General features: G+C 51.1%; 1 protein-coding gene across 2 annotated transcripts in view; it reads left to right on the forward strand.

Annotated features, from left to right (window-relative positions):
• Positions 1–7,241, forward strand: part of HOXB3 (homeobox B3) — a 10,394-nt gene extending 3,153 nt beyond the window's left edge. The window contains exons 1-3 of one of the 2 annotated variants that reach the window (XM_042017721.1): positions 17–91; positions 3,159–3,700; positions 4,792–7,241. In XM_042017721.1, the coding sequence (XP_041873655.1) occupies positions 3,277–3,700; positions 4,792–5,558 (1,191 nt within the window). In that variant the 5' untranslated portion in view covers positions 17–91; positions 3,159–3,276 and the 3' untranslated portion in view covers positions 5,559–7,241. Of the gene's footprint in view, positions 1–16; positions 92–3,158; positions 3,701–4,791 lie in introns of those variants that run through there. The other variant, XM_042017713.1, reaches the window with a different exon arrangement.
• The last annotated feature ends 4,143 nt before the right edge of the window (positions 7,242–11,384 follow it).

An 11,384-nucleotide genomic window follows, 5' to 3' on the forward strand; every position in this document is an offset into this window, starting at 1 on the left:
GGGGGGGGGTCATTCCTTGCTTATTGATTGCGTGGATGCTGGATGTGAAAATATATTATGTCTGCCTGTGCTTGGCTCGTCAGAGACTAAGGTAAGCCGGACTCAAATAGGCTATCACTTTGTGAATGGCGGAGTATATGTCCCAATGATTTATGACCATATGACTCCAATCTCGGTTCAAGAAGAGTTCACAAGCTTTAAGCTTCCTTCCACGCAGAGCCTCTTTTGCAGCCCTCACCCAGAGCCCTTTTTTTTTTTTAATTCCGCCACCCCCACCCTCTTTTTCCAACCCCCCCCCCCCCCATCCCCCCCTTCCCCATCCCCGCGTTTTTCCAACTGGGGGAGTTCTTGCTTGGGGTGGGGGGAGGGAGGAAGGGAAATTTGGGGAATGGCTCGTTCTTTTTCCAGGCGGATCCACGGCCGGGGAAAGGCGTTGGGGGTTTGAGCTCGTTCTGAGCGGCCGACCTATTGTTAAAGGGCATGTTTGGAATATTGAGTATTAATAATAATCGGAATTAAACGCGGGGCTCTGCCTGGCTTCTGCGGCTCGGGGAAATGGACCTGGCGAGGGGGCGGGGGAGGGGAAAGGCGCTGCTCTTCCCCAGAAACACACTCAGGTTGGGAATTTCGGATTTCCAACATGGAGGGGACGCCTTTCCAGCAGAATCCCTCTGCCTCGGCTTCCTTTTATCTCCTTCCCCCGACCGCCTGATTTCTATTTTTTCCCGGAGCATCCTCATCCTCTCCACAGCCTTTTCCCTCTGGCACCTTTCCCCGATTCTTATATTTTTTTATTATTATTATTATTATTATTTTTCATTTAAATGGCCCCAAATCCTCGCCCTCCAAAGTTGCAGGCAAAGAGTTTGTGGGGAATCGGTGCCGCTCGCAAAGTGAAACTTGGAGCGGGCTGGAGCAGCCGGCGCGGCTCCCGCCCGGCTTTAATTGGAACAGGAGATCATCGAATATTTATTATTCTGCCCGGGATTTTTTTTTTTTTTTTTTTTTTTTTTTTTCTTTCCTAAGCAATTCCTTGGAGTAAATAATTAGGATTGCGGCCGTCCTGGGCGAAGATAAATGAGCGGCATTTGTGAGGCGCTGAGAGATGAGGTACAAAGTGAAGCTGTGGAAGCCACGAGCGAGGCAGCTCTTGGGCGAAGGGGGTTGTAAATTTATTTTATGGACATTTAAAAACAGCAACAACAACCAAAAAAAAATTCCTCGCTGTTATTTTTAGCTGCTTTGGCCGAGCCTCGCAAGGTTCTGCTTTGGGTTTGTTTTGTTGTTTTGGTTTGGGGGTTGTTTTTTTTTTTTTTTAAAGAAATCTCTGCCAGACAGGAAGGCCTTGGAGAAATTCCCACCTCTGCCCCTCGCAGATATTTCCAGCAAACCTATTCATAATAAAGGCGCTGCTGTTTGTTAATTAATTAATTCACGGCTCGGGGAGTGGAGGCTACTTTTTAATAAGACATATTTATCATGGCCAGGGAGGCAGAGGAGAATAACTCCCAGCGAGGATCTCATCCTCTGCGCAGACAATAACGCATCTCCGAGGAAGATCCGATGCGGATTTGGGAATGCAGGAAGGATTTAATCAGGGTTTAAAAAAAAAAAAAGAAGCCCAGCGGAGTGCCAAGTGGGCACTCTGAGGCTGGGGTAAAGTAAACGGAGCTTTCATGTGACGTGACATAAGAACAGCAGCCAGGGAAGGAGGAAGAAAATGTTATTTATTGCCGAGCTGTGGCTTCTGTTAAACCCCGGCACTTAAAAAATATCGCGTCGGGCTTTATCTCGGCGGGGTTTGTTTTGTTTTGTTTTGCAGAATGAAAGAGGCCAGATAAAATGGAATATACAAGAGATACAATGAATTATACAATGGATATCCATCCCCAAACAAAATGCTCGGTGGCTCCTTGCGAAGTCCGGGCTGCAGAGAGGAGTCTCTGCCTTTTAAAAATCCGTGCGCTGATCATTTCCGAGGGTAGTTTTACCTTTTTTTCAGGGTATTTCTACTCCGTCTTTATGGAGGGGAAAGTTTCTGCTTGGAGGAAAGCAAAAGACAAAAGAAAGAGACGAAGAAAAATAAGAAAAAGGTCAGGGAGAGAGAAAGGAAAAAAGGGAAGGTTTCATTTTGTGATTTTAAGCTTCGGACTGGGCTTTTTTCGACTTTTTGAGCTTGGATTGAGGGAGGGAGGAACGCTGGAAAATCCTAGGGGTGGAAAGTGAGGAGCAAATGGCCTCGTGAACTGTTTGTTTCCCGAGAGGGGGGAAAAAAAATAACATCAGCAATTAAAATCCATCGGGTTTGGAATCAGCATCTTCCCAGTGGCAGCTCCGGGTTCGGGAGGAGGAATACAAAGCCGTGCAGGAAAAAAGGGATTTGTTCGCTAAATTCAACCTGTGCTGCCAGAGAGGGACAGGGAGAGACTCAGAGCAGGCCGAGGGAAGCACATTCTTGAATCGGTGCCCCTGCTCCAATCTGCTGGAAATCTTTGCCCTGAATTCCAGAGGCGCTGAGAGTTCCTGTGTAAACAGCAAAGGAAGCCAAGTGTGCCAGGAGAGCGTTACCTGGAGAAAAAACACGGATATTCGCTGTTTGCAGCTCGAAACCAAACAAACCAGGCGCGGGCCTGACAAGAAACTTTGAATTTCTGCTGGTGGAAGGTTTTTGGGGGCTGCTCCGCGTGTGAGTGGCTGATTTAAATAGGAATAACGAGGCTTCCATTTCTTTTACGTTTGTGGCCAGCAATTCTCCATTCTGCACTGTGATATTTGTGATCATTCGGGGTTTTATCTGGGCCTGGGTGTGTGAATGTGCGAACGACGCACACCCACAGGGGCATTTCTTGGGGATTGGTGTGTTTTCACGTGCGTAGGGATAAATACAGAATAAATAGATGTACACAGATGACCCCACGTGCGCTGACAGAGCAAAGCGAGGGGGGGGGGGAAAAAAGGCGCAGCCGCCCCCAAATTCCTCAAAATCAGCTCCACGCTTTCACCCTGCCCCATTTGTGGAGCCTCCACAGGGTAAAATCTGCTGGCAGCATCTGTTGCCCCTGTTCTGCGGGACCCTATTCATGTCATGGGCCTTTCAGGCCCCAAGATGGATTCCTAGGCCGGGTACTATTATTGTGTGTTTTCTCCTAACCTTTCAGGTCAGCTCCCACCAGACAGCTGGAGAGGGGCTGTCACGTGGCCTTGGGGTGCCAATGTTCTGCCATAGGGGTGTCAAGACCCTGGTAGCCGAAAAAATCCTTGTGGGGCGCCCCAGAGATGCAGAAGACCACGTACTACGACAGCTCCACGCTCTTCGGGGGTTACTCCTACGGCAGCGCCAATGGCTTCGGCTACGAGGGTCCCCAGCAGCCTTTCCAGGCCGCTTCCCACATGGAGACCGACTTCCAGAGGTCTGCCTGCTCCCTGCAGTCTCTTGGCAACACAGCCCCACACGGGAAAAATAAAGAGCTCAACGGGAGCTGCATGCGGCCCAGTTTGCCCCCGGAGCCGCCGGGCTCGCCCAACGCCAACGCCGCGGCCACCAGCGCCGGGGGCAGCAGCAATAGCCAGGCTGGGGGTGGCAAAAGTGCCCCCGGCAAAGCCAACCTCAGCGCCAGCGCCAGCCTCTCCAAGCAGATCTTCCCCTGGATGAAGGAGTCGAGGCAGAATTCCAAGCAGAAGAACAGCTCGCCCAGCGCAGGTATCTCGGCCGGCCTTGGTGGCACCCTCCAGGCCCTGCTCCCCCTCTCCAAAAGTAACACCGTGAAAATTCGAAATGAATTGGGATAAAAGAGGTCTAAGAGCCACAAAGGGTTGGGGAAATCAGGTTTGGGAATGCCTAAATTCCCCTTTCCCCCCCAGAATTCCAAAGAGAGGAAGGAAGAGTTGCCAGGCCTGAATATTTCCCTTCCTTGGCCTCTGCTGATGTGAAGCCTCAAAAGTGGTGGAGTCACTGGGCAGAGGGGTTTTGTTTGGGGGTAAAGGGATAAGGAGAGGATCCTGCAGGACTCCAGAGAGGATCCTGGCACTGGGCACTGCCCATCCCGCAGCCCTGGCTGGGCACACTCAGTTTATTTTCAACACAAGCACAGGGAAATGCAGCCGGGCCGTTGGGGCCGGCCGAGGTCTGGCTGGGGGGACGCAAATATGGGAAAATGTGCTCCCAGCTGCTCCATGCACTGCTAAAATTCTGTTTGGTCCCTTCCCACCTCTCTGTCTGCGTGCACAGAGAAGGCAGAGGCACAACCACGTCCACCTTCTCCACACATCCCATCAGTCTAACCAGATCAAACCCCAAAAAAATCAGTCGGGATTTATCACAGTTTCGACAAATTCGTTCACGTAAACTTGGTGGTGCATGCTTCATCCCCCATTAATATCATTTATGGTGTTCATCTCTCCAAAAGGTGGGCACAGAGGCAAATATTGGTGTTGCACCTGTGTGCAAACCAAACCCCTCTCGACCCTGGCGTTAATTGGCCCTGCAGCGGCCGCCGCCCCCCGTGCCAAACATTATTTTCTCTAAAATTATCTGTTGGAAATAATCGACTCCTCAATAAATGGCCCTGGAATCCTTTTCTACATGACATGATCAAATTTTCATAAAGCCGGGGCAGCTTTGGAGAACAGAACTCTTAATAAATGACACGATTATGGAGTGCAGGCTAATGCGGAGGGGCGAGGGGAGGGGGAGCTCCGACTCGGGTGCCTGCTGCAAGGATTTATTAAGAACCGATGCATTCAATTTCTGCATGTAAGTAATTCTCTTTTATTTCATTCCGGGGCCGGCAGAAACCTGCAGCAGCGGCGAGAAAAGCCCCCCGGGCTCCTCGGCCTCCAAGAGGGCCCGCACCGCCTACACCAGCGCTCAGCTGGTGGAGCTGGAGAAGGAATTCCACTTCAACCGCTACCTGTGCCGGCCGCGGCGCGTGGAGATGGCCAACCTGCTGAACCTCAGCGAGAGGCAGATCAAGATCTGGTTCCAGAACAGGAGGATGAAGTACAAAAAAGATCAGAAATCCAAAGGCATGGGCTCTTCCTCCGGAGGGCCTTCCCCCACGGGCAGCCCCCCGCAGCCCATGCAGGCCTCGGCCGGCTTCCTCAACGCCTTGCACCCCATGAGCGGCGGCTACGAGGCGCCGTCGCCGCCTTCCTTCAGCAAACCCCACCAAAACGCCTACGCCGTGGCCACCACGAGCTACCAGCCGGCCCTGAAGGGCTGCCCAGGCCAGCAGAAATACGCCGCGGCCACCGGGCCGGCCGACTACGAGCCGCACGTCCTGCAGGGCAACGGGGTGGCCTACGGGACGGCCAGCATGCAGGGCAGCCCCGCGTACGTCGGAGGGAACTTTGTGGATTCTATGGCCGCCTCTGGCCCGTCCCTTTACGGCCTCAACCACCTGCCACACCACCAGGCCGGCGGCATGGACTACGGCGGCGTGGCCCCGGGCCAGCCCCACGGACCGTGCGAGAGCCACCCCACGTACACGGAGCTCTCGTCGCACCACGCGACTTCTCAGGGCAGAATCCAAGAGGCGCCCAAGCTCACCCACCTGTGAGAGGGGAAGCTGTTGGGATGGGGAGAAGGGCAGGGTGGGTTTCGGGGACCTTTGTGTTGAGCTGGTTTCTTTCCGTCCTCGCTGGTGGGGGGAGGTTTGATGGGGTTGTTGTGCTCGGGGTTTTGGGGGTTGTTAAGCACAAAATCCAAGAGTTTTCGGTGTTTTCGGAAGGGAGAAACCTGCGTTTCCACACAAATGCTTCGGCAAGGGGCTTGGGGTGGTTTTGTGGGGATCCAGCAGGGTTTAAGAGGCCGAATCCATCATTTCCAAGCCACGTCCGGATGGTCACCGATAATCCCTGGATGCTGAGAAGGAGAAAAGTCTGCCAGCCAAGTTTTGGGGTCTCTGCATCCACAAAACCCCAAAGAGACCCACCAGGAAACTCCCCCCTCCTCCGACTCCTTCTCCAGACCCACCTGTGCTTTCCTTCCCAGCCTTCAGAGGAAGGGTTGTCCTTTTCCACCGGAAAAAGGATAAATCCACCGGAAAAAGGATAAATCCACTTTCCCACCGGGTAACTTCCCACCGGGCCCTGCCAAGAACTGCAAACATCCACACCCGCCAACGCCCGGGAGCCATGCTCGTCCCTCCAGGCCCTGCTCCCCCTCTCCCAACTAACACCACGAAAAAATGAAACGAATCGGCATAAAAGAGGTCTAAGAACCACAAAAGGTTGGGGAAATCGGTTTGGGGAATGCCTAAATTCCCCTTTTCCCCCCCTCCTGCCCCCCCAGAATTCCAAAGAGAGGAAGAAAGAGTTGCCAGGTCTGAATATTTCCCTTCCTCCGCCTCTGCTGGGGTGAAGTCTCCGTTTGGGGGGGGTGGGGTTTTTTTTGGGGGGTGTTTTTCTTAGGGTTCACGACCAGAAAAAAGCAATCTGAGAAGTCCTACGCTTCTTTCCTCCTCTCCTCTCGAGCTTACGTGAAAACAGGGTATATTTGAACAGAGGGAATGTCCTCCCACGGAAGCAGAAGCGAACGGATCCCTGGGATTTGCTGATGCTTTCCTGCCTGGACATCTTTGTTGCACTTAGAGTTTACATATAATGGGTATTAAAAAATTAAAAAAAAAAAACAAAAACAAAAACAACTTTGAAGGGCTCTCAGCTCCGTCGAGGCGCCCTTCAGTTAGGTGTGTGTTCTGGTGAACATTCATATATATTTATTGGTTATAGCCAGTTGAAAATATTTTCCTTTCTTTCTTTCTTTCTTTCTTTTTTTTTTTTTTTAATTATTTATCCCCGACCCGATGTATTTATATGAGGGCAAAAAAGCAAGAAAACAACCAACCAACCGAGAGTCAAACGGTACTTTTTTAGTATTTCCTCGTTCCAAAAAGAAAAAAAAAAGAGAAAAACAACAACAACAACAACAACAAAAGGACCTTGTGTTCCCCTTGTCATTGTACCACGAGCTTATTTTAGTTATTGTAATTTAGGGAGAACCAGTAGTTTTATGTTACCTTGGTACTTATGAATAATGTAATTAGTTCTACTGGAGGCATGAGAGCAGAACCAGACTGTAATTGTTTAGTCCTGAATTAGAAGAATTAATAGCGAATCCCTCCCCTCCCGCCCCTCCTCTTCGGAGCTCTTTCTTTGTTCTTACAGTAGTTCTTTTCTTTCCTCGCTTCAAGGGTTGTCTGGTGAACAATTCCTGAATAAACTTTCTGTTATCAATTTTATCTCGTCCTATCCGTCGGATTTGGAGGTGAAAACTGGAGGATTTGAGGGGGGGGGAGAGAACAAAAAGAGTCCGCGGAAGGAGAGGGAAGGGGGAGATGGGGATGGAGAGCGCAGGGAGAGGGATTGAGAGCGGCGTCCCCGTTTGGGGTGAAATCCTGGGAATTCGGGCGCCCACAAAGAGGGATCACGTGGCGCCAGGGTAGGGCTGCCATTGGAGAGGGAATGAAAACAAAGGAAAAAGGATTAATCACGGGGGAAAAAAAAAAATAAAAACAAGGAGAGAGAGAAAAAAAAGAGAGAGAAGAAGAAAATTTAAAAATGGCCCAAAAATTTCCATCCGGGGCCTCGGGAAGTGAAGAGGAATCGAATCAACAATTTCTATTTTCTTTAATTAGCGCTAAAATAATTGAATTATGGGCGTGGGTCACGCGCGTGCACACACAAACACCCACCCGCACCTTCCCTGGCATCCCAAATTTCTAGGAAAAGAGGCCAAAAAAGCCGCCGGCAAACGTTGCATCGTCAGTGCGAGCGAAAAGGGGCAACAGCCCTCGGCCGGCAGCGAAAGCAGATGGGAGAATTCCGTGAATAATTTGCCTTTTATGCTCTAAAGCCCTAAGAAAACTTCGATTAAAGCAGCAAGGGGCAATAAAAGTTTTATGGCGCTGGGAAGGGACTTGTCAGGCTCGAAACGCTGGGGCTGAGGAGGAGGAGAAGGAGGAGGAGGAGGAGGAGGAGGAGGAGGAGGAGGAGGAGGAGGAGGAGGAGGAAGAGGAGGAGGAGGAGGAGGAGGAGGAGGGGAAGGTCTCGTCCAGAGGGAAGGAGAAGGGGATTTTGGATTTTCTTTGAGGCCGCGAGAAAAGGGTGGAAAAGCTGGAAAAGGTACCCAAAAAAAAAAAAAAAAAAAATGGGGGGGAAAATGGGGTGGGTGCTGTAGAGGCAGAGCGTGGATTTTAGATTTTCGATGTTATAGATATTAATGGTTTTATATTTTATATTCTACGTTTTCTATTCTATCTTTTATATCCTCTATTTTATATCTTATATATTACATTCTATAGCTTACATATTACATTTTGTATCTTATACATTCTATCTTGTTACGTTATGTTTTCTGCCTTCTATTTTTTCCAGTTTTTCTAGATCTCGATTTTTATCTTTAATATTTTATATTTTATCCACCTGTGGCCACAGCCAGGACCAACCCGAATAAATCCCCGGAGGGATAAAAAAAAGCTCTGGTGGAGAAATCCTCGCATGAGAAACGACGCAGAGCTCTGATCCCTCTTCCTAAAGCAATTTCCAGGTTAATAATTACAACCTCGGAGCACCAATAAATATCGGGATCAGGGAGAATCGGGGCGGCTTTTCCTGCCCTGGCCCCTGGCCGTCCATGCGAGGAACAATTTCCCGTCGATGTGAAATATTTATCATTTAAAAGCACAAAACGGCGCGGTTGGGATCAGCTCGCAGAACAAGGGCCGGCCTTTCTCTCTTCCCCCCTCCCATCCCCACATTTTTCCCGGCCGCCATGTTATGCCAGGGATTCCCAGGAAATGGTTAAAATCAGGGGAAAAGGGGAAAAAAAAAGCCAATTCCGGGGCGCCGGCCGTGACGCGGCCTCCGTGGGCTCCGTTTCCTCCCAGCCCGGCTCATTTGAGCCGGGCTTTAAAGCAGCAGGGCCGCGCTTGTCTCACAAATATTTTTGCCTCTCTGCGTCGTTCAGGAGCCCTGGGAATTTATCCCAGGGATGTGATGCCTTTCCCTGGACTTGGGAGGGTTTTTTTCCCCCAAATCCCTATTTCTAGATGAGGTTTTTTCCCTTTTTTTACCCTCCCCCTCTTTGTTTTTCCCCCCTCTTTTCGTTTTTCCCCTCTTTTCGCTTTTTCCCCCTCTTCTTTTTTTCCCCTTTTCGTTTTTCCCCCCTCTTTCCGTTTTTCCCTCTTTGCGTTTTCCCCCCTTTTCATTTTCCCCCCCTCTTTTTATTTTTCTTTCCCCCTCACCAACTCCAAGTGCGAACAAAAAGCAGAGACAACTCTTGGGAGCGCCTGGGAAGAGTTTTGCATCCCAAATTCTTTCGCTTCATCCCAGCTCCTCCATCCCTCAAAAAGGAGGAATTGGCCGCCCCAGACAAAGCCCGAGAAGCCCAAACACAAATTTAAACCAGCCAGCAACGAGCAGAAACCCGATTATTTTCTTTTTAATCGCTGATCTGACGAGATCGAGCAGATTTGTGGTGGCTTTGAGAAGCGAATTCACAAAATACTCAGGGAAATCAGTATTTTTCAAATTATTGTTGTTTTTATTGTCTTCACCCCTTTGCTAAATGAGCTTTAGATTTATTCCGTGGCCCTCCCAAACCCTCCCCACCCACGCAGATGCTTGAACTGACAAAAGTTTCCAGGCTTCTCCCTGCGGGAATGGAGCCTCCCAGTCCCTCCCGGCTGCAAAATGGGAGAACTGGAGCTCGAACAGGCCCCAAAAATCTCCTTTCCCATCCCCCCCCCCCGCCAGGCAGATTAAATTTTATTTCTCTCCCCTCCCCGAAATTTGGACTTTCTTCTCTTGAGACCCGCGGATTAAAGTTTATAAATCTCCCCTGGGCTGGGGAACTCCGTGGCAAAAGCCAAATTTCTTTGCTGAGTGAGTCAGGCAGAGCTGTCAAAAGTCTTTGGAGGAAAAGATTGATGGTTTCTCTCTTCTTTGCGGGTTGTGTGGACCCGGGGCACTTTAAAGAGGGAAAGAAAGGGGGAAAAAAAAAAAAGATCTTGGGAAATGACTTTTTCATTTTATTTATTTATTTTGTAAACTCTGGAAGTGGCGCTGCTTATTGGAGACGGGGTAAAAAAAGAGATGGGAAGGAAGAAATGTGATTTCAGAGATATCCGTGACCTTAAAACGTGTTTGGCCTTTAAGGAAAGTGCAAAGGGTCCATTAAGCCTGGCTTGGGAAGAAGGATTAGGCTGCTCTTTAACGGTAATTTAAACCGGTAAATCGGGCCGGTTTAACTACACTTGACTTAAAAGCTCGCTTGATTTCCTAAGCGTTCACATCCAGGCTCAAACGCAAACTCCAGGACAAACCCTCACAGCGGCTCGGACTTCCCGAGCTGCAATAAATGGGTGAGGTGGAAACAGGAGCTGGGATCCAGCTGTGAATGTCCGGGAGGGAGGGAGGAGGGAAAAAAAAATCCCTTTTTCCCACAGTTGGTTCTCACCCTGGGGATGGAAAGTCTGGGAAGCGCAGCTGGAGGCACCTGGCGCGGCACTGGGGTGGAACGGGCAGGGCCGGGCAGGGCGCGGGCAGGATGGGCAGGGAAAGCAGGAGAGGGAGCATCGGGAAGGACGGGGAACATCGGGGAGGACGGGGAGCATCGGGAAGGACAGGGAGGGAGGACAGGGAGCATCGGGAAGGACAGGGAGCATCGGGAAGGACGGGGAGCATCGGGAAGGACAGGGAGCATCGGGAAGGACAGGGAGGGAGGACAGGGAGCATCGGGAAGGACAGGGAGCATCGGGAAGGACAGGGAGGGAGGACAGGGAGCATCGGGAAGGACGGGGAGCATCGGGAAGGACGGGGAGCATCGGGAAGGACGGGGAGAGAAGGCAGAACAAAAAGCACAGGCGGGGAAGGCAGAGCAGGCAGGATGGGGAGCACCAGGGAGGGCAGCGAGGAGAGGACAGGGGGCATCAGGAAGGGCAAGAAACAGGCAGGACAAGGAGTACCAGGCAGGAGAGGCAGGACAGGGAGGATCGGGAAGGACAGGGAGCACCAGGAAGACAGACAGGGCAGGAAGCACAGGCAGGGAAGGCAGGAGAGGCAGGGAGGGAAACACGGGCAAGACACGGAGAGCAGGCAGGACAGGGAGCGTCAGGAAGGACAGGCAGGACAGGGAGCGTCAGGAAGGACAGGCAGGACAGGGAAGGTCAGGAAGGACAGGCAGGACAGGAGGCAGAGGAAGGAAGGGAACATCAGGAAGGACCAGGGCCTTCAGGAAGGACAGGGAGCATCCGGCAGGACAGGAAGAAGGACAGGGAGCATCAGGAAGGAGAGGGAATGCCAGGAAAGAAGCCCAGGCAGGACAGGGAGCATCAGGAAGGACAGGGAATGCCAGGAAAGAGGCACAGGCAGGACAGGGAGCA

The sequence above is a fragment of the Corvus kubaryi genome, unplaced genomic scaffold, assembly GCF_017639235.1.
Source record: "Corvus kubaryi isolate FWS band 111438036 unplaced genomic scaffold, C.kubaryi_AGA036_p1.0 123, whole genome shotgun sequence".
In the NCBI taxonomy this organism is placed as follows: domain Eukaryota; kingdom Metazoa; phylum Chordata; class Aves; order Passeriformes; family Corvidae; genus Corvus; species Corvus kubaryi.